General features: G+C 34.5%; 1 protein-coding gene and 1 long non-coding RNA gene across 2 annotated transcripts in view; both read right to left on the reverse strand.

The window, feature by feature from the left end:
- Positions 1–939: 939 nt before the first annotated feature.
- On the reverse strand, positions 940–18,178 carry tmbim4 (transmembrane BAX inhibitor motif containing 4). The gene is made up of 7 exons (XM_059326168.1): positions 17,982–18,178; positions 15,912–16,020; positions 9,505–9,610; positions 9,058–9,091; positions 7,966–8,083; positions 7,843–7,888; positions 940–3,817 (listed from the first exon to the last, which is right to left on the reverse strand). Exons 1-7 carry the CDS (start codon positions 18,070–18,072, stop codon positions 3,611–3,613), a joined length of 711 nt encoding a protein of 236 aa, XP_059182151.1. The 5' UTR covers positions 18,073–18,178; the 3' UTR covers positions 940–3,610.
- The window catches only part of LOC131960908 (uncharacterized), a 116,553-nt gene continuing 94,733 nt past the window's right edge, over positions 940–22,759 (reverse strand). The window contains exon 2 of the long non-coding RNA XR_009389788.1: positions 940–1,998. This is a non-coding gene — a long non-coding RNA (uncharacterized LOC131960908). The remainder of the gene's footprint in view (positions 1,999–22,759) is intronic.

Below are 22,759 nucleotides of genomic sequence, written 5' to 3' on the forward strand. Positions count from 1 at the left end.
TGATTAAACTCAGTGTGTTGCAAGTACACATTTTAATTTTGCATTGACAATTCTTCCCATTAAGTCAGTTCAATTCCTAAATCAGTATTTAATATTTTGAAGCCTGTTGGTATATCCTCTACAACAGGGATGGGCAACTTAAATGCTGGAGGGGGCCACAATATAGGACCGTGCACTTCACCAGATATGATGAAACTGCAATTTTAAACATGTTTACAGTGCAGCAATTTACCATATTTCATGCTCAAATGCATGTACACGGCAAAAAAGGTGTCTAAAACCAAGATAAAAACACTAAATCTGAGGGAAATGATCTTGCTGCATGGACAGATAATTTCACTTGATAAGATTTCTTAAATGAAGATGATTAAATCTAGAAATAAGCATGTTGTACGCTTAAAATAAGAAATTAACTCTTAAAACAAGATAAATTATCTAACACTTCTAAATCTAGGTTTGTTTTACCTTAAGAATCAAATAATTTGCAGTGTATAACAGTATAAATAGGAATACAAAAGGTTTGAAGCAAATAAAAAATAACCACTTACTGTGATTTCTTTTTTTTTTTCAGTGCAAGAACAGCAGACCAACATTAATTGCAAGAAGTAATTTTGTGCATTTTTTCACTGCACTTTTAAGATTTCATGCTCAAACGCATGTAGTTGTACTGAGGGCCACTTCAAGTGAGGGTGTGGGCCATATGCGGCCCCCGGGCCTCCAGTTGCCCATCCCTGCTCTACAATCTTACAGATTAATAGGATGAAATTAATCTGGAAGGCTAAGATTCTGATAATGAAGTCAGAACAATTATTTTGTGTAGCAGGAGGAGAAAATTTGTCCATATAGTTAGAAGATGTTCCTGCAGAACTCTGAAAAACACTTTTCAAAAAGAGTGGAAAAGACAACATATGTCCAATAACGCTCAGACACTTTCCCCCATACTGTTTCCATTTGGAAAATACAGCAGTCTTTATTTTCACGACTGTGAGAGCTCCATAAAGAATCTTTAACAACAGAGTTTACAGCAGTTTTAAAGGCCAGCCATTAATCATAAAAACACAATCAACTAAACAAACACAATGACATAAATCTGCTGTCTGTCCAGTACAAAAGCAACAGTCATGCACATCTAATTTAAGACGAGCACAAGTGTAGCTAAAAAAAAAAAGAAAGAAGAAAAACATTGCACATGGTCTTTTTATTAAATCATTCATTAAGAACAGTTGAATCAAATGCCTTCATATCATTTCCCCATACCCATGCTTTAGATTACTCAAAGGAAAAGAATCATATTTCTCTAAAGCCTTCAGATTCCACTCCTCTTTAACTTCAGTACTAAACTGTACACTTTTACATTTACACCATTTCACTATGTACAATCACAGATATTAATAAACCAGGCATGCACTTTCTGTTGTACACCATTAGCAGATGGGGAATGTGACAATGGTGCAATGGTACTGGAATATAAACTACTTATTATTAACAACACTGAAAACATTCAACAATTAAGTCAATTTGAGAATATATCAATGGAATGGAATGAAACCCCACTGAGAGATAGTGTTGGAAAAATAGACTTTAAAAATGCACTTTCTAAAATGTGTTAAAGCATCTACTAGTTCTTCAAGGGTCCCACAGCTCACTGTTAACGCTTCAATCTCAACTGGGTTTTGGTTTTACAACACTAAAATTGTCCACACCAGGTCCATGGCATTATATATATATATATATATATATATATATATATATATATCATATCATTATCATTATAATAATTTAACAGCAGACCACCCATACCTCGTTTGTGAAAAACGAATGAACGGGTCAAAAGTAAATAAAGATTCAACTTTGACCTGTTGGTGGCGCTACAGCTCTTGAGCTAGAGTTGCCTACACAGTATCACCACTTGAACCCAAGTAATGGGTGGTCTGCTGTTAAATTATTACAATATTGGGGAATTATTACATTATCAGGACTTGCGTAATGAAGGCTAACCTGATAATGTAATAACCTAATAACCTCCCATTAATGTTATACTTTATTACATTATTGGTTAAAAAAAAAAAAGAGTATTACAGTATTGGGAAATGCACTTTATTACATTATCGGGAAGTTATTACATTATCAGGTTTTATTACATTTTCAATGGACTTAAGTGCAGATTTTTATTACATTATCGGGGTTATTACATTATCGGGAATTTATTACATTATCAGGTTATACAGGCCTTTTCGTTCACGTCATAACATCACTGTATAAGTCTGAAAATATATCTGCTTTGTTGATATCAATTGCATTGCAGTTAAATAAATAAAATAAAATGAATGACGCGTGTTTTAGTTGGTCTTGTTGGTCACGATAATCCCGCCCCCAGCCTCTAATGTAAGCGTTTCGTGGTTCAAGACCAGCAAAGATTTGGTGCCACACTGGAACCAGTTTTCTTGGCTGAGAGCCGTTTTTTTTGGCTGTCGAAACGTGTAGAACTGGTTCCAGATTAGGCATCAGCTCCGACCCTGGAAGTGCCTTGGTTGAAAAGAGCCAGTGAGCTGCTTATAGGCCAGTGGGCGGAGCTAGTGGGCTTTATGTCAATTCAGTTGGTGTACCTTTAAGTCACAGAACGGTCTCATGATATGATGAGTAAATTTTGGTTTCAGATGAAACAAAACTTCACTGATGTATATCTACTGCATACAGAACAACAATTAGAAACAAAAAGTAGTTTGGTGAGATGAACAGAAGCATGTAGTGCAGACACCTGTTAACCCTTTGATGCACAAGTTTTTATATTCTATATCTTTGCAATAAATTATTTTCATCATTCACTATTGCAGGTTTTCCTCAAATAACTTGTTTTTGATCATCATATATCCTCATTTTTTGTTTTCATTTCTTACTTTTTGAATAAAAACCCCTTTTTTATCACTACGCTTCTAATGCATAAGGTCATTTTTGACCCATGTTGTGCATTAGAAGGTGTTTATATGTTGTCACCAATTTAAAACCTGACAAAGAAGACACAAATATTAACTATCCTTTTGTGTTAAATTGGTGTTTTTCCAATGGAAATTATAATTTGGTGGCTCTAATAAGTCCCAAATGTTAAAACATGTGATTTTCCAATATAATCTGGTGGTTGTAACAACTCTTTTAAAGTTAAACCTTAAAAATAAGACAAACACAGTTACACATTATACTCAAATTGTGTATCACTCAATAGTGTATCACTATGTGTATCACTATGCTTCTAATGCACAAGGTCATTTTGGCCCATGTGTGTAAACTTGATGTAATAATACAAAAACTATTTTTCTTCATAAAATATGAAAGGAAATATGGATATATTGATCTGTTGTAATAAAAAAAGATATTTTAACACACAGCCAGCATGAAATAACATGGGGAATGAATGTGGGTCATTTTTGACCCATGTTGTGCATTAGAAGGTGTTTATATGTTGTGCATCAAAGGGTTAAGACAGCTCACCAAACACAGACAGGTTTCCTCTAAAATCCCATTTTGGCCCAACTTCATGACAGAAACTCACATGAACAGAGGCTAATCACAGCACAGGCAGTCTGTAGAGCAGTGTGAAGGGGCCCTGCAGCACTCAGTGCTTCTTCATAGAATCCAGGACCCGCAAGATGTGCAGGAAGAGGTTGACAATGTCCAGATAGAGGTTGATGGAGGCCAGGATGTGCTCCTCAGGAGAGAGCTGCTTCATCAGCAGGTGGGTGTCGTAGATGATGAAGCCGCAGAAGACCAGAGCCCCGGCTCCAGCCATGACCAGCTCTGTGCTGTCACTGTTGAAGAAGAACTGCAGGGAGAACAGAGTCAGGGTCACAGTGTGTCCTGTGAGCTGGGACCTTGTCTGGAACATGGCATGGCTGTTTTCACTGTTTAGCTTCACAATGTTCTCCACCAAATGGCCACAAGTATGTAGACAACCCTCGAGACACAGCTTCCACTCTCAGGCTGTCGTGCAAAATCCAGACTGGTCTCCCATCAAAAATGTCAATATAATCTCAGATTAGACTATCAGAATACTTTCATTTAAATGTACCTTTCCCCTTTTTTTATTTTTACTTTTATTTATTTATTTGAAACATGTATTTATTGTTTTTTGTGTTCACCCATTTAAGCCGGGAAAGCATTACCGCATTTCTACCATTGAAACCGGGAGCGCTGTTGCGTTACTCTACCATTAATGCCGGGACAGTGGATATGTCATTTTGTAGTATTTGTAGTTTTTTTCCACCTATTTTCGGTGTCTTGTGTGACGGAAGAGATCTAGATGAAAACAGCGCCGATGATTTTATTGCTGATCCGGACTTTGAACCCTCGGAACCAATCGACCGGGATTTATGGATGAGGAATATGTTTTTAGACGACATATTTTCACCAAAGAACAGACAGATTTGTGGCCATCTGGAGATACTAATAATATTATTAATAATATATTAATATTAATAATAATAATAATTGATTGTGATGATGATATAAGAAATCATGACTGTTTATGTCTTATATTACTTTATGCGTCGTTGAGTACCCTGAAAAGTGCAATATATAAAATGTATTATTATTATTTATTATTATTATTATGATAATTTTTATTTATTTATTACAGTAGGCTAATAAGAACTATGTCTATTTCTTCCAATGGTCATATCATGTTTGCATCTTGCTAATGGGCATGTATTAGTATTATGCATAGGATTTTTTTTTGTTCCCTAAACCTAGGTCAGTTGTTTTGTAGCCTGAAAACTGCAGCCTTTTTTTCACAACCCCGAACTGTACGAGTATGTATAATGACGTGTGTGCTATTTTTAGAATGTTCTGCTGTACCGCGAGCCGCAAAAACGCTCATTTTGAAAAACGCTCATACATCTACTGGGGGGTATATAGTGGTCTATTCTGTCGTTTAGGTTGGAGATCTTGTTGTAAAATCAATCTTATGAGTCTCTAACAAACACCATTTTGTTTAAATTTAGTTAAATCCATAGATTAATGTATTTATTACTAGTCGATGCGCTCTCAATGCTGACCGCTTATTCCTTCCTTTTTTTGGCCATTTTTGGGCTTTATTGATAGGACAGAGTGAAGGGGGAGACAGAGGGGAAGACATGCAGGAAAGGGCTCCGAGTTGGATTCGAACCCGGGCCGCCCGCTTACGAGGACATTGCCCCTATGTATAAGCTCTCAAAAACTTTTTGAATTTCATTTCTATCTGCTACAGAGGCTGAAAAATCTATTATTTAGTAGGAAGCGTTGACACTTCTGTTGAATTTCAGATTTTAGGGGCTTATTTTAAAATCGCCCAGAGGTTTTACAGGCGTTTCAGGCCTCAATGGGTTAAATGTTATCTTTTAGAACTGCATTATGGTCTGACACTATGAAGGAAAAGTGGAAATGAACATATTATTTAAATTTATTGAATATTATTGGTGAGAAATGCCTATAGACTGTTTTTTTATTGTTTATTTAATTGGTTGTATGAGCTGTGTAAAACAGACTTCAGCATATCCCTCTAACCCACTAATCTGGTTTTGTGGTACAGCCCTGTGTTAGCTGGAACCCCAACTACTTTCCTCTGCTGCCTCTTTTAGCTCGCCTCCTTCTGTCTCTAGACGGCATTTGTCTGGACTTTTTTCGTCCCTGTTGAAGAGCAGGGTCTTTTTTCTCCCCTGAAAACAGCCTGGTTACTGATTGGATAGATCGCTAAGCGGGATGTGACGTAGTACTCTACACGACAACAACACATGCCATTTGTAAAAGCTGGCGAAGCAGTTTTCCCAAATTAGCGACTTTGTTGCTGAATTTAGCACATTTTCAGACCCGAAAGAAAGAAAGAAACATGAGAAATCTGGACTGAAATTTAAGTGTTTCACAGACTGGAGGGACGTGGAGGTCGTGGAGGAGATTAAGGGACAAAACTATCTTTCAAGAAAGCGACCGGAGACAAATCCAGCGACTCCTTCTTACTGTACTGAGTAACGAGCCGTTAGCAGCAGTTAGCTCTGTAGCAGTACAGTGTGTATGTGCTGCTGCTGCAGGAAGTGTTCACTTAGCGATCTCTGTTTGTTTACAACAAGCACCAGACACTCTGTGCACAGTTAGCGATGCCGTTAATTCACAATCACTATGTTTATGATCAGAGGAGACTCTGTGCATAATTAGCCATGCTGCTTTCAGCTGCTGACGTTGTGCACAGTTAGCGACGCTAAAAAACCATACGTCACCTCCAGAATCTCAAAACTTGTAGTGGAGACACACAGCGTGAGCTTGGTGCACTGAGCTTTGACTCCAGCTACAGGAGACTGCTACATTAACTCCAACACAAACTGGTTTTCTGTTCAGTACAAATAAGTAGATAAATAGAGGTCCATTGAGAGGACAGGGAATCTCAGGAAAGAAAAGAAAGTTTAAGAAGTGTATCATTAGTTGAAATGTAAGCGAGGTAAGTCAGAAATGTATACCCGTTGTACTCTTTTTAATCAGAACTTCAACATGACTGCCCAGTTGTCTGTTGTTTCAGGAGGTAAAGCTGTTTAAGTAGATACAATAACTGTGTGAGGTTACAAATTCAAAAGATGCACTTTCTTTGTGCAATCTATGGTTCACATTGCGATTAGATCCACTGCTCAGTGCTTTCTTTTGTGTTTTTTTTCAGTCCTTGCTTTGTATTTATCATAATTGCAAACAAATAAAAAACAAACAATAAATAAAGTTTTCATGTACCGTGGGTAAGTAATCGGAGGGGGAGGAGTCTCTCTGCATCAACATAACTGCAGATAACTTTGGTCTTGTTGAAGCTGAACTTGCAATTCAAAAGATGTTCTATTCATTTCTGCTCAAGAAGGATTGTTTCTGCTCGCCATCCACAATGGTTACCATAACTACAGGGTGGGCCGAGGGGGTCATAATCACAGAAAGTGAGCACTTTAATTGCGCTTTATAAAAAAACAATAGTGGGGTGATTCTCATGAAGCCAGTCTAAGTTCTGTCTGTGAAGATTATAAGGACATACTTTATTAAACTAATTATATTTCACTTTTATATGAATGAACAATATAGCCATAATGAGGCACAATTCATTGTTTTGTGTTAAAATAATATTTTCTATATTTCTGAACATATTTTTGATTCACAAATTCATTACCGTAATGCGTCCAGATAAAAATGTCATTGTTTCCCCACACTTATATACAATAAATATTTAATAAACTTTTAAAAAATAAATATACATTTGTTTAAAACGGTCTAATTTCACAGAATATAATCAAACATAATGTTTTTTTAACAATGTATAAAGAACAAAATCTGAATGAAAATTTATGAGAAAAAATGGTTAAATGTTACGGTAATGATAGAATTGTTTGCATTAAAATGTGTATATTTTAATAAAATTAATAAAACATATTAGTAATACCAGCTACCCTTGAGCAAGAAAAAAAACTCCAAAAACCTTTCATTGTTTTTTTTAAATTTAGAAATATGTTATGGTAATGATGAATTTTGCTCACAGTGTCTCTAAAAATGTCAGAAAATACGTCAATTTTAAAAAAAATACATTGTAAATTCATATTAAACAGTGACTTTAGATTGTATATGTTATAAAGGGTCAAAGAAAATATGTATTAAATGCTTTTGCTATGAGCTGTACCATGTTCATTAGAATCACCCAGTGGCATTAAAAGGAATTTGCATGAACTTTGCATTAGCCCTAATTTATTTATAAAAATACAAATTAAAAAAAAACCCGAAAATGCAGGGTTCTAATTTGTCTTTTTCTCGCTTTTTATTTCTTTCATATCAAATAGGCACATTAATGTCACTTACCCTCATGAAGCTTGCAATGAGGAGGATCCACAGGCAGGCGAACAGTCTGTAAGGGCAGATCACACACTGTAAGTCTGGTGGTGGCTCCCTCTAGAGGACGGATAGAACCAGTGTCACACTTACCCTGCTCCCAGTTTACTGAAGTCTCTCTTGGACTGGAAGGTGTAGACGGTCAGTCCAGCAAACACGGCACAGGTGAGGAACAAGGCTTGCAGTACAGTGGAGTATTCATAGAAGGTCACTGTGGAGAGAAAAAGGACAGTCTGTTAACTAAACCATTTTTAGAGATTTTTCTGCTCATGCATCTTAGTGTTATAACATCTTCTCTTTTATTTATTTGCAACTATTTATATAAATATAGTCTATTTATATTTATATGTATTAATTAATATGAATTAATAATATATTATTAAGAAATAGAGCATGGTTATATATATATATATATATATATATATATATATATATATATATAAATCATGCTCTATTTCTTAATTATTTATTTATTTATTGTTTTATCTAGCTTTTTTTTTTTTTTTTAACATTTCTTATTTTTATTTTGTGAGAGCATTATAATACAGTGCTTACTTTCAGACAATATCTAATAGTATTTCTGCCACTCCCAATAAAGGTATTTTTTGTATTATATATATATATATGATAAAATAAAAATAAGATTAAAAAGATATATATATATATATATATATATATATATATATATATATATATATAATAATTTTTTTTTAAATGTAAAAGTCAATAATGACAATGGAAAGTAAAAAAAAAAAAGATAATAATAATATATATATTTATTTATTTATTTTTACTTTCCATTGTCATTATTGACTTTTACTTTTTTTTAATTATATATATCTTTTTATCTTATTTTATTTTTTTCTATCTTATCTTACTTTATTCTTTATCTAATTAATTTCTAACCTACCTCCAGTGTTTCCTCACTGCTCCATGTTGAGGTTTTTAATAGGATGGGTGGGATGAAGGTGGGTGGGGTGGAGGGTTGGGGATGGGCGGAGGGTGTTTGCTTGTTTCTATGTTTCGTTATCTTTTTATTATTATTATTTTGTCCTTTTTTATGTAAAGTCCTTTGTGTTGCATCTCTCTTGTATGAAAAGTGCTATACAAATAAAGTCTGATTGATTGATTGAACAGGCTCAAAGGATGGACACGGACAGATTTTCTCTTGTAAATAACACTTACAAGCTGTGGCCACAGAAACAGCTTCCAGCAGGGTCTGAAAACACACACAGACACAATTAGTGACACAAGCTAACCTGTTTCGAGCTAATATAACCAGCTACCATCCAAGGTTATTATAGTTAACCAAAACTAACGGAAAAACCAAAACTAGAATTGAAAAAACATTTTCATTAACTGAAATAAAAATAAAAATGAGTGTTTAAAAAAAACCCATAACTAACTGAAACTGTATTTTGTGGCTACAAAACTAACTAAAACTAACTAAAAATTATAGTGAAAATGTCCTTCGTTTTCGTCTTTGTCAACTTTTTTCATACGTAAACCTTTTTGGTTGATATGAAATCTATTTCATCTATCTGGTTTTATGACTTAATAAATTCTCTAACAATAAGCCAATGACATGAAAACACTCAACGAGTGAATAGACTGGAAGGAAGAATATCTTACAAAGACGAGCAGCAGGTAGAGGTTGACTGGGTGTTGGTGTCTGTACACGGCCAGGGCCAGCAGGAGAACCAGGGAGCCCAGAGCAGAACCCAGAACCACAGCAGGACTGAGGAGGCCACATCACAGTCAGACAACATGGTCAACACAAGCACCAGGGGGATTATTCACACGATATTATCACATCAGCTTTTAAGTAAGATTGGATGTTTGTACTCAGAGCCTCCACTGTTCATATTTTTAAGAACCAACTTAAGACTTATCTTTTTAACTTGGCTTTTACCTGAACCATTTTTAGAGATTTTTCTGCTCATGCATCTTAGTGTTATTACATCCTCTCTTTTATTTATTTATTTATTTGCTATTATTTATTAGTCTATCTCTCTCTCTCTCTATATATATATATATATATATATATATATATCATCATGCTCTAGTTATCTTAATTATTTATTTATTGTTTTATCTTTTTTTAAAACATCTTTTTATTTTATTATATTTATTTTAATTTTAATTTAATTATATTTTATGTATATATATATATGTGTATGTATGTATATATATATATATATATATACATACATAAAATATAATAAAATAAAATAAAAATAAAATAGGTGTTTGTTTCTATGTTTTGTTATCTTTTTATTATCATTATTTTATTTTTCTCCTTTCTTTTTTATTGTTTTGCTATCGCTTGTATGAAAAGTGCTATACAAATAAAGTCTGATTGATTGAAGTCTGATGGGGCCCTAAGCAAAATTCAATTTCGGGGCCCTCTATTTCTGCCAATAATATTGATTGTTGATCATTCACACACCTACTGCAAACTCATTGCGGCTCTGGCAGTGTTGTTTACATTATGCTATTGTCAGCCTGATACGTCATCACACATTTAAGGGGGTGTCCCAGTTAATTACATAAATAATACCAATACAATAATGATACAAATGATACCAATGAATGAATGATGTCCAGGGTGCCACATGTGTTTTTTAATCTAAAAATGGATCACATTCAACTATAGAGTGACTTGGGGTTGATTTACACAACAATCCAACTGGTAAAGCATTATTTTTACTGTGAAAGTGTCATCTGGTTTATTATTTTTGAAAAACGTGAAAACATTCCTTTTATCTTGGCGTTGTTGACATAAAATTGTATTTTTGTACAATAATACATCTTTGATCATATAGAAAGTGTCACTCATGCATGCAAAATATTAAACAAAATATGTACATATTTTTTGTTAATTGCTTTTGGGGGCCCCCTAGTGGCCACGGGGCCCTAAGCAGTCGCTTAGTTCCCTTATGCCTTGGGCCGGCTCTGTTTGTACTGTATATACAGGATGTGTATCAGGTTTTTATTAATAATCAAAATAGGCAAAATTTTGCATCAAGCTCACTGGACCAAAGAGAAGTTATGAAAGAGTTTCCCAGACATAGATGCAACCGTTGTAAAATGACCCCATCTTCATATTTACACACGTTCTGGAGCTGCTCCAAACTGACGACCTACTTGACTTGGTGTTTAAAACACTCTCTGAGAGGCTCTGAAGATTTTTTTAGATACCTGCAAGTCAGACACTATTTCAACCAGAACACTTAAATACCATCAACTGACCAAGGGCCACTTCAAACATTTATATCACTTACAAAATCAATGTTTCCCCCCAAAATTATTTCTAAGCTGTACAACAACATGCTGCAGGGTGGGGTGGGGTGGGGGAACACATATTATGTGAAAGAAAAATGGGAAAGAGAAGGGAGCTTTACGATAACTGAGGAAGACTGGGAGCACATCTGTAAAATCCAGTGGGTCTCAACTGGGTCAAATATCTGGCGTGAATTTTGTTGGAAAAATATTATGCGTTTTTTCATTAAGCCAGCTCAAAAAAGATACCGTAGAAATGGAGATGCCTGCTGGAGGTGTGGTATTGAAGGAGCTAATCATTTCCATGTTTTCTGGAACTGTAAAATTATTCAAAGCTATTGGGTTGAGATTCATCATCATTTGCAGAATGTGTTCTCAATTGTTTTCCCCTTTTTATTTGAAACTGTGTATCTCGGTAACATATTACTAGACGGCTTTAGCAATGCAGACAAGAAACTGCTTTATATTCTTTTAGCAGCAAGCAAAAAGGCCATTACCAGGAGATGGCTCAAACCTGAGCAACCACAAAATGAGGACTGGATCAACATCATACAAAACTACACAATGGAAAAAGTGACTTTTCAACTAAAATTGCAAATGGACTCATTTTACAAAACCTGGTCAAAATGGACAGAATATGTTAAGCCCACAAGTTCTGATTTTACATAAAACTGTTGTTTTAACTAACAACGACTGCTGCAAATAATGATGCTAGGGGAAAATGAGGATGCTGTGTGATATAGGTACCCCCACCCCAACTGTTCCTGTTCTTTGTTCTGTATAACATGTTTTAAAAATTCCTCAATAAAAAGTGAATTTAAAAAAAAAAACACTCTCTGAGGTCCTGGAGGTGTCTGTAGCCCCCGGCCCCATCATTGCTCTTTTTGGAGTTCCGTCCACTGTTTACAGTTTGAACAATTCCCAGTGTGACTTTCTGTCTTTCTGTACCTTACTCGCACATTGCCTAATCCTTCTGAAATGGAAAGATGCCATCCCTCCATCCCACACACTTTGGATCAGAAGTACTTTACATTATATCAAATTGGAAAAAAATAAAACACACACTTCAGCTGGCAAATTCAATAAGATTTGGCAACCTTTTCTGAGATATGTGGAAGAGAATCAGAGCTGCATGACTCAAGTTAATTAGGACAACCACTGATTTTATTGTTTAGATGACAACCCGCTTAAATACTATTCAGTATGTATCAACAATATCCATGGTGGCTCAATCAATGCAAGACATAATTTGATACAATTCCAGGTAGTACATAGACACACTGTTCTCCCTCCAGATTTCAGAAAATATTTCGGGATGTGTCACCCCAATGTATTAGGTGTCAAAGTGAAGAGGGAACACTACCCCACTTATACTTGTCATGTCAGAAGCTAGAACCATTCTGGGGCTCCTTGTTTGAGTTCTTCACTAAGGCCCTTAATCATCCATGTAACCCAGACTTATTCACCGTGTTGTTCGGGGCCAATCCACATGGTGTCAAAAGTAGTTGTGAAGCTAAGGCTATCTCCCTTTCAACATTGTTAGCCAGAAAGCTAATTTTACAGTCTTGGAAAACTAAAAGGGCTCCTACACTGTAACAAATTTCTGTAAGAAAACAGCCAAATTGTGACAGTTACATACTGTTTTCCATTAAAAAGTATTATACTGTAGAAAACAATGCATTCTGGGCAATATTTGTAGGTAGCTTGCCGTTTCCCATAAAATATATGATATATATATATATACAGTACAGGCCAAAAGTTTGGACACACACCTTCTCATTCAATGCGTTTTTTTTTTATTTTCATGACTATTTACATTGTAGATTCTCACTGAAGGCATCAAAACTATGAATGAACACATATGAAATTATGTACTTAACAAAAAAGTGTGAAATAACTGAAAACATGTCTTGTATTTTAGATTCCTCAAAGTAACCAACCTTTGCTTACTAGAATATAAGACATGTTTTCAGTTATTTCACACTTTTTTGTTAAGTACATAATTCCACATGTGTTCATTCATAGTTTTGATGAATCTACAATGTAAATAGTCATGAAAATAAAGGAAACGCATTGAATGAGAAGGTGTGTCCAAACTTTTGGCCTGTACTGTATATGATATTTTCTAAGTCTCTTCTTGTCCATATTTTTAAAGGCTGTATTTTACTTAAATAACTCATTCAGTATATGGTATATTCAAATTTCGTAGTAATTGGCTTTCAGACAGTAATATGCTCTATTTAACAAAAATGACTGCATTGTATACTGCAACAATATTGCAACTATCTTCAGCACTATACTGTGTTTTAGTCTACATTAAAAAAAAAAAAAATCAATGAAATGCAGGATTTTACTGTAATTCAGTATGTGTTTTTATCACAGTACCATACTGTAAAGTAAATAGCAGTAGAGGAACTGTAAAATGAACACGCTGGCAACCCTGCTGCCAGTATTTTACTGTTAATTTACAAGACAATTGTTTACAGTGTACATTTGAAATGTGGTTGAGAGAGCTGGGAAATGTATTACACAGAGAAAATCAGGTAGATCATATCTGCTAAAGAGGATATCTTTTTAAAAATCTGGCAACCTTTTCTCGATTTAATGTCTAAAAACTGAATTAGTGCTATTCTGTTGAATAGCTATTATTTATTTTATACCTATGTTCTGTTTGTCTCATGTCAAAAACTATTATTATTGTATTGTTCTGTGTAGCTCCACCAACTATCTCTAATTTGTATATATATTTTCTGTTATGAAAACAATAAAAATAAATACACAAAAAAATACTTTTTTTCTGTACATTTCTCTCCTTTTTATGTTTATATATGTCCTCTTTTACATCATGCTTAACTTATATTGCCTTGATTTACTTATCTATTTATCATTATTATTATTATTTATCTATCTATATATTTATTTATTTTTACTTTATGGGGTGGGGATACTGTTCTGAGTGTTCCTGTATGTCTGTGTTCTACTGTGAAAAAAGCTTAATAAACAAAGTTTTAAAAAAAATAATAATTATAATAATAATAATAATAAACAAAATAGGATTATACAAACAAGCGAAAGCAAGAAGTGTCTCACTTTGGAGACGTAACAAGTAGACAAGTTTTCCTCCAAAGCTCATCTACAGAGGCCACAAACTAAATAATTTTTTTAGGCAGTTATCTCAAGATCGCAAGGTAATTTAGCCGTTATAATAAAAGATACAAAAAAAACAGTAAAAAAATGTAGCACGACAGAATTAGCTTTGTGATATTGAAAATGACAGGATCATTTATTTATTATGCCGTGGGGGGAGAAACACAAAATAAGGTGTTATTATTAAGTATTATTACCTGTGGCGCATGTGAGTAATAAAGAAAATACGCAAATTGTGAGGGAAATGTCTTTGAGAAAAAAAAAATTCCGGACAATGACTATGACAATAAATATTACTGAAGAAATTTCTGACTACAAAATCAAGCATTTATACTGAGAGATTTTCCAATGTAAAAGTCCCACATTTGTACCCCAAAATAGCTGGCCTACATTACTGAATACTAACACTATGAGGTGCTATAATACCCATTGGTCCATAATTCCTGACTAGAACTTATATATTTGTTTTCAGGACATCTCTGAATACATACATACCGAAATAACTTCAGATCTGGATAGAAATGTAGCAATTTCACTTTGGCAAATGTTGATTCAATAAAAATGCTTGATTTTCAGTATGTCTGTAGTTTGGGATGTCCAGTCACAGTCAGGAATTACAGAGCAATGTGTTTTAGCATGCAAGCAAGTATTTAGAAATATAGGCCCCGTTTACACGAGGACGCTTGCGGGTAAAAACGTCAAAAATATTTTATCGGAAGTGCCTTTCGTTTAGACGGTGACGGCGTTTTTGGGGCTAAAAACGCAAAAATCTGAAACCACCCTCCAAAGTGGAAAAGTTGAATCCGCTCCGCCGTAGCGTGTCCGTCTACACTGTCAAGACACAAAACTCTGCTCAGATCTGATCACGTCACGTACGCGTTTACGTCACATCCATGCTCCAGTACAGGGAAATAAACAAACATGTAGGATTATTTCCATGCGTCGGACCTTCAAGCTGCTCTGGCAGCTCTAATAAACTTACAGGAGTCTTTCCACCAAATGTACAGGATATGTACAGATAGTATTAGTGAACAGAGAAGGATCTGTAATTACCTCTATCACATTTTGGATGCACCAATTGGTCGGAGGCGAGCCAGACGGCTTTGGACGAGACCTGGGAGATCTAGTGGATGGTGGAGAACTTTGTGGAAGGAGTAGCTGATGAAAATGCGTGGCGTGAAAACTTCCACATGCCCAAAGATGCTCTTATCGCTTTAAGTGATGCCGCCTGGCATACATACCAAATCACATTCACACACTTTTGCGTCACCGTATGCAGCAGATTTCCTCCTGAAAACGCTCGTCTAAACGTGGAATAAAAAGTGAAGACGCGACGCCACTTTGGCGTCTTCTGTTCAGGCCGTCATCATGTAAACGTAGCCTCAAAAAAAATGCTTAATTTTCAGTATGTCTGTAGTTTGGGATGTCCAGTCACAGTCAGGAATTACAGAGCAAAGTGTTTTAGCATGCAAGCAAGTATTTAGAAATATAGCTTTATCATAGTAGAAATGCAGGACTTTTACTATGGAAAATCTCCTTATTGATACTGTTGGGGCTCCTGAGCTTTGAAGGCTAAGTGATTGCTGTCATTCTTAGTGTTGATGTCTCACCTGGCGTGGACAAACTCCTTGATGGGTTGAGAGAACATGAAGAGGGCGGAGGTGGCTGTTGTCAGGATGATCTGCAGGCTGAGCAGTGTGTACACCTTCCTCAGGAAGTCTGGACAACAAACACAGCATTGGAGTCACAGCAGCACAGTTCTGACCCCTGACCACCAGCTTGTTATAGGCCTTACAGCTGACTGACTTCTGTGCTAACCACGATGAACAGCTGGTATGTTTCTTTAATGCTAACGCTGAGTTTGGAGCAGGTTATAAGTATTTGGTGTAAGTCAGCAGTAAGTGGTGCAGGTAGTAGTTAAAGCCAACAGCGTCACGTAAGGCTTTTCAAAGTAGTTTTAACCTTCTACCAATGGGGAAGCTATAGGCACTGTATCTGGTCATGCATACATATTGAGGAGTACTGGGGGAAAATTGTTGCCAAACTTAGTTTGATTTTTAATGTCCAGCTTGGTGCTGATCCACAGGGGTGATTGTCATGAAGCCAGTCTAAGTTATGTCTGTGAAGATTATAAGGACATACTTTATTAAACTAAATATATTTCACTTTTATATGAATGAACAATATAGCCATAATGAGGCACAATTCATTTGTTTAAAAATGTATAATTTAACAGAATATGATCAAATATAATGGTTTTTAACAATTTATAAAGAACAAAATGTGAATGAAAACTGATGAGAAAAAATGGTTAAATGTTACGGTAATGATAGAATTGTTTGCATTAAAATATGTGTATATTTTAATAAAATACATGTTGGTGATACCAGCTACCCTTGAACATATTTAAGTGCTTGCCAAAGAGAAAAAAAGAAAAACAACAACCTTTCGTTGTTGTTTTTTATTTAAAAATATGTTACGGTAATGAATTTTGCTCACAGAGTCGCTAAAAATGTCAATACCTTACAATTTTTAAAATAGATTATACATTCATATTAAACAGTGACTTTAGATTGTATATGTTATAAGGGGTCAAAGAAAATATGTATTCAATGCTCTTGGATGTTTGCTATGAGCTGTACCATGTTCATGAGAATCACCCGCAGGTTCTGCTTTAAGGTTTACCCAGTCCTCATATTAAAAGGGACTCATCAAAGAAGGCTGCTCAGTATTCTCACATCTGCTGCTCGGAAGAATATATTACTCAGATGGATTGATAATGCACCTCTAACAATTGGGGGCTGGCACAAAGCGATTTTTGACTTAATACCAATGGAATATCTAACACACAGATTTAAATGTAAGATGGATGTTTTTTAAAGATCTGGGCACCATTCTAAATATGCTGGTAAAAGACTCACAACTATTGTATTAAAAGGGAAGATAGATGGCAATGATGGAAACGGGCTAACTGATGTTTTTGGGTTACACGGCAGGACATTAATTTACTTATAATTTTTTGTGATCAATTTTTGTGAAATGTACTATATATATATATATATATATATATATATTCACATCACATACACTTTTTCCCCACATAGAAATGTAAACACAAACAAAGTCTCTTGCAATTCTCAGAAAGACAACAATATTAGAATCCCTATACCACCCTGCCACCCCCACCCCAAGGCGACTTCTAATTTACTTATAATTATAATTATTATTATTATTAGTAGTAGTAGTATTAATAGCATTTTCTCTGAGATTATTGTAAAAATTGTTTTTGGTTTTTTTACTACTTCTTTCCAGATGTGTATTTGCTACATCACTGCCAATCATAATGGGACTGAGCATTTTTATTGTATTATTTTATTCATTTTTATTGTATATTTTTGTGGCCACTGTGTTTGTTGTTGTTTGTTGTTTTTGTCTATGTTGGAAAATGCAATAAAAATATTACTAAAAAAGAAAACAACTTTATACCAATGCTAACAGCGTTGACAGTGTAATGGTTCTGCTAACCGTTATGGAACGACTCTCTAACCAGTGCTACCAGTTGATAAATGTGTGTTAGTGAGTCCAGTGGCATTAATGTGTAATGTAACGTAACGTAAACTAGCGTTAGCTGACGTGGCTAGCTGCTGTCAACACTACGACCCAAACATGACTCTACTTACCCATCCGGATCTGGACACTGGCTGTAGCCACATTGGTGCCATAGTTAAAGTCGTCTTCAATAGAAGACCTGGGGTATTTTTCACTACTCATCCTGTCACTGTTTCCTCAGCTAGTTAGATAAAGAAGAGGAGCTCCTGTCAGGATCCTGTAGATGAAGACAATACGGAAACACTGGCTGCGCTCGTGATCGACGCCGAACGCGCATGCGTGACGTCAGCGACCTGAGTTCTTCTTCTTCTTCTTCTTCTTCTTCTTCTTCTTCTTCTTCTTCTTCTTTTGTTTTTTTGGCGGTTGGCAGACCCATAGGGCAGACCAACGTACAGGACGTACATGACTTATATACAGTCTATGGCATGGTACAGGAACATTTTTTTATTTTTTTTATTTTTTTATATCAAACAGCAATACAATGCACAGCTACAAACAAGAAGAAACGAGTTACAGAAAGATAAATAATGCAAAAAATAAAATAGAAGTAAATAATACAGGAGCATTACCGCCACCTACTGACTGGAGTGTGGAGCAGTGGATTGACAGGAAAATAAGGAGGGAAAATAATAATACTGATAATAATAAAATAAAATTAAAAATTAAATTAAAATTAAAATAAAGTAATAATAAAAATTAATGATAAAATTAATATAAATAAATGATTTAACGGGAAAAGGGGGAACAATAGTATAAATAATAGCATATTACAATACAAATATAAATAATGAAATACACAACAAAATTTTCTCTATAAGTCCTGTTTCCCTCAGGTAATTAAATAGGGGCTTGTTTTCTTTGCATGATTTTTCCCCAGGAATACTTTACAGGGTGTTACTGTGTTTCCCATCCTCTAGAAGTCTGTTTCTTTCAGCATCGGAGTATGTAGCATGAGCTCTAAACTTACACCAGTCTAAATTTTAAAAAAATTAAAATGAAATCTTTTTCTTCCAGTATGTCAAAAATAAAGCTCTAGTTTTACAACAATCTTTACTGAATTTGTACAATACACAGAAAAGAATGGAATAAATAAAAGGCCTAAAAATAAAATAATTCCAGGTGAACATAGTTACATATACAATATAACTTAGTATTTTACAACGTGGGTAAGTATGTAAACATAACATGGAAAAGTAAGATCCTTGTTCTGAAATAAACAATCTGCGGCTTCTTTAAGGATTGTGATCAAACCGGCTCCTTCACTGAGCAGGTGACTCATGACTAAGATAAGCAACACCCATAAGTTATAAATGGAAATATCTCCATTGTTTCACATGCAATACCTCTGCAATAGAAAAAAATGTGCCAACTGGCTTGTTTAAGGGATTTTCAATTCCCTTGGTTATCTTTAATAAATTATCTTTCAGGAAATTGTTCTGTGCTCTGGTGTCCTTTCTGTCCACTTTTTGTAACTAGACACCTGCACATTCAAAGACTGATGTCAACCAGCCACACTGTGGCCAAACTGCCCTAACACTCGTATGACTCATCCTCACCAACTGTGCACTGTTGTTTTTACGGTAAAAAAAAACAGCAGCTGTGGTTGCCAGAACTTTGTCAACTTTTTCATACATAAACCTTTTTGGTTGATATGAAATCTATTTCATCTATCAGGTTTTATGACTTAATAAACTTCAGACAAAGGAAATAAAGGCAACATTTAATATGACTTTATTGAATCTTGCACCCAACAAATACCCCATTACAAAAAACTAACACTAAAACTAATGAAAACTACAGTCCAAAACTAGTATAACCTTGGACCACACCCATCTTAAAACTCAAAAAGTCCCAAGAAGTCCTCTGTGTGTCAGCATTGTTGCAGGTTCAGGGCTGATTAAAAACAGCAGAGGGTGTCGTTGAGCCATTTTTTAACCCATAAACACTATGTTTTTGGCACAAATGTCAATTTTAACACCAGCACGGACGTGTTTCAAGACAGTGCAGTTATATAATTTTGTTTACAGCTCAAACAACATGTTTAAAACAGCTTCAATTCAGTAAGTAACCATGGATACATTAAGTGCAAATAAAGCTTTCAGTTTCCTTTTGGACAATAAAGTGTTTTGACAAAGTCACATGCTGGAAGGGGAAATCCAAAATCATAAAAACATAACACACAGCAGAAAGCTGGTCGAACCAGATTTGACATGCTCACGGCTCTAGTCATCACACAGGTCATCTCAGGTTACTCATGCTGCATTTAGGAGGCAGAGCATAACATTTGATAGACACAGCAGTCCGGTATTCAAGTACGATAAAATACAATAAAATACAATAGAATAAAATACTGAGGTAGCATAAATAAAAACAACAATAGAAAAAAACACAGAATGGAACAAGGACACTTAAGAAGTTAAAAAAAAGAAGATCAGTTGGTAGGTTGGCAAGATGATGGTAATTATAATTATACTGATGATATGATGGCAACAATGCTATAGTGACTAGACGGTATATAATTGTAATAATAGTACAGTATATAATATATAATATAATATGTAAGAATAAATAGTAACAATGATATATATATATATATATATATATATATATATATATATAATATATAATATGATATATAATATATAAATATATAATAATAGTAATAGTAATAATAATAGTAAATTAGGCCGGTATAAGAATAATAGTAGTATATTACAGTATATAGTAATAATAGTAATAGTAATGTCAGCAACAGTATAATAATAATAATAATAATAATAATAATAATAATAGTAATAATATTAACAACATAGCAAAGTGTCGTGCGTAGATTTAGTGCATTTCTGTAATGTTGATTCAGGCATTTGCTCTTGGATATCTGTGAGATTAATGTTATGGTTTATTTTGTTGCACAATATTGCAGATACAAACTGCTTACAATCAGTGGTGGTTCTACACAGGGGCCTACAGGGGCCACTGAGCCTCTGAAGAAGCCTTTGGCCCCTAATTTGGCCCCTGTGTCAAATTAATAATAAAATGATCAATTTATAACAATGAAAAATTGAACAATTTCAAGCTTTTTTTTATTCAAACAATATCTCATTGTACACAAAAGGAACCCAGAATGTGTACATTGTGTAATAGTTTAACTCTATGGCGTCTTAAAGGGCTATTTTGTCCATGTTTGAATCCTTTTCATGTCTTTAAGTGTCTTTGTAAGTCATGTTGTGTCTTTTTTGGTCATGTGTGTGTTTTTGTGTGTTTTTTGTGCCTTTTTTGGTAATTTTGTGTCTGTTGTTGTGTCTCTTTTAGATATTTTGTGTCTTTTTTTTAGTTATTTTGTGTCTTTTTGTGTCTTTTTGTGCCTTTTTTGGTAATTTTGTGTCTGTTGTTGTGTCTTTTTTTGTTATTTTGTTTGTTTTTAAGTTATTGTGTGTCTTTTTTGGCATTTTTATGTCTTCTGTGGGTTTTTTTGGTTAATCTGTCTACTCATTTTGTGTCTTTTTTGGTAATTTTGTGTCTGTTGTTGTGTCTTTTTTAGTTATTTTGTGTCTTTTTTGTCATTTTTATGTCTTCTGTGGGGTTTTTTTTTTGTTATTCTGTCTTCTCATTTTGTGTCTTTTTTGGTCATTTTGTGTCTTTTTTTTGGTCTGCTTTGTTTTTACATCTGGATGTGTGTTTTTTTTTTGTTTTTTTTAAGTGATTGTGCACAAAAATGAGAAATGTCATTGTCATACAAAAAAAACTGTTATTGTTGGTGAGTCTCATTATTTAAATCAATGTATTTGTATCTTCCAAATATACTTCCATGAGATGTTTAAATAAGCTAAAATAAAGATGTTGAATGCTTAAATATCATCCTTGCCATTTTTTAATGTGCTAATGTGCCCCTCTGATTAAACACTGGCCCCTCCTTGGCCCCCACAGTAAAAATGGTCTAGAACCGCCACTGCTTATAATAATTTAAAAAAGTGCTATGAGTGCAGGAAAAGAAGGAAGCCTGTTAGTCCCTTATTCAAGCAGAAAATCATATTACATTATTATTCTTCAAAAGCAAAACAAATAAACAAAAAAGAACACAGTAAAAACAATATACACAAAGATACATACAAGCTTGAACAAAAGTAAAAGAGAAAGAAACAAGAAAAACAGGCCCAAGATAAGTAGATATGGACAAATAAACACAGAAGAAAACAAAATAACACATTTCTTTAACTGTTCAAAAATCATTCTGCAGTTTTGTGCAGAGAGGGCAAGTTATTGTTCATGTACAGAAGAAAACAGTGTCAGTCAAAGTCTAGAACAGGAGAACTGTCAGTCCAAATACATCATGGTTAAGGTCACGTTTATTTCTAGAGCACCTTATACACAACCAAGGTTGACCAAAGTGCTTTACATAAATTAATAACAACAAAAAATCCAAAAGATACATAAATGAATAACATTTTTTTAACCTTTATTCAACCAGGTAATATCCCATTAAGATTAAGAAGCTCTTGTTCAATGGAGCCCTGGCCAAAGAGGCAGCAAACACAAAATACAGTTACATATTTACATAAGACACAGACCTTAAACGTGTTATGAGAAACAAGTGCATATTGAGGAATTGGCCTCAATAATTCTTAGTTTGGATTTAAAAGAAATGAAGTCAGTTCGTTTCCAGTCTTTCTGGAGCATATTCCAGCACAAGGTGCAGAGTAAACAAATGCCCTTTGACCCAACTCTGTAGAGCAGAAGGGACAGAAAGCAACAACTGATATTGTGAACGAAGAGAATAAGATCCAGCCTTTCTCACAGTAATTAAGGTGCAAATATATAAAGGCAGCAGTCCCAACATTGCCTTATAAAT

Source organism: Centropristis striata, chromosome 22 (assembly GCF_030273125.1).
Source record: "Centropristis striata isolate RG_2023a ecotype Rhode Island chromosome 22, C.striata_1.0, whole genome shotgun sequence".
NCBI classification, from domain to species: Eukaryota; Metazoa; Chordata; class Actinopteri; order Perciformes; family Serranidae; genus Centropristis; species Centropristis striata.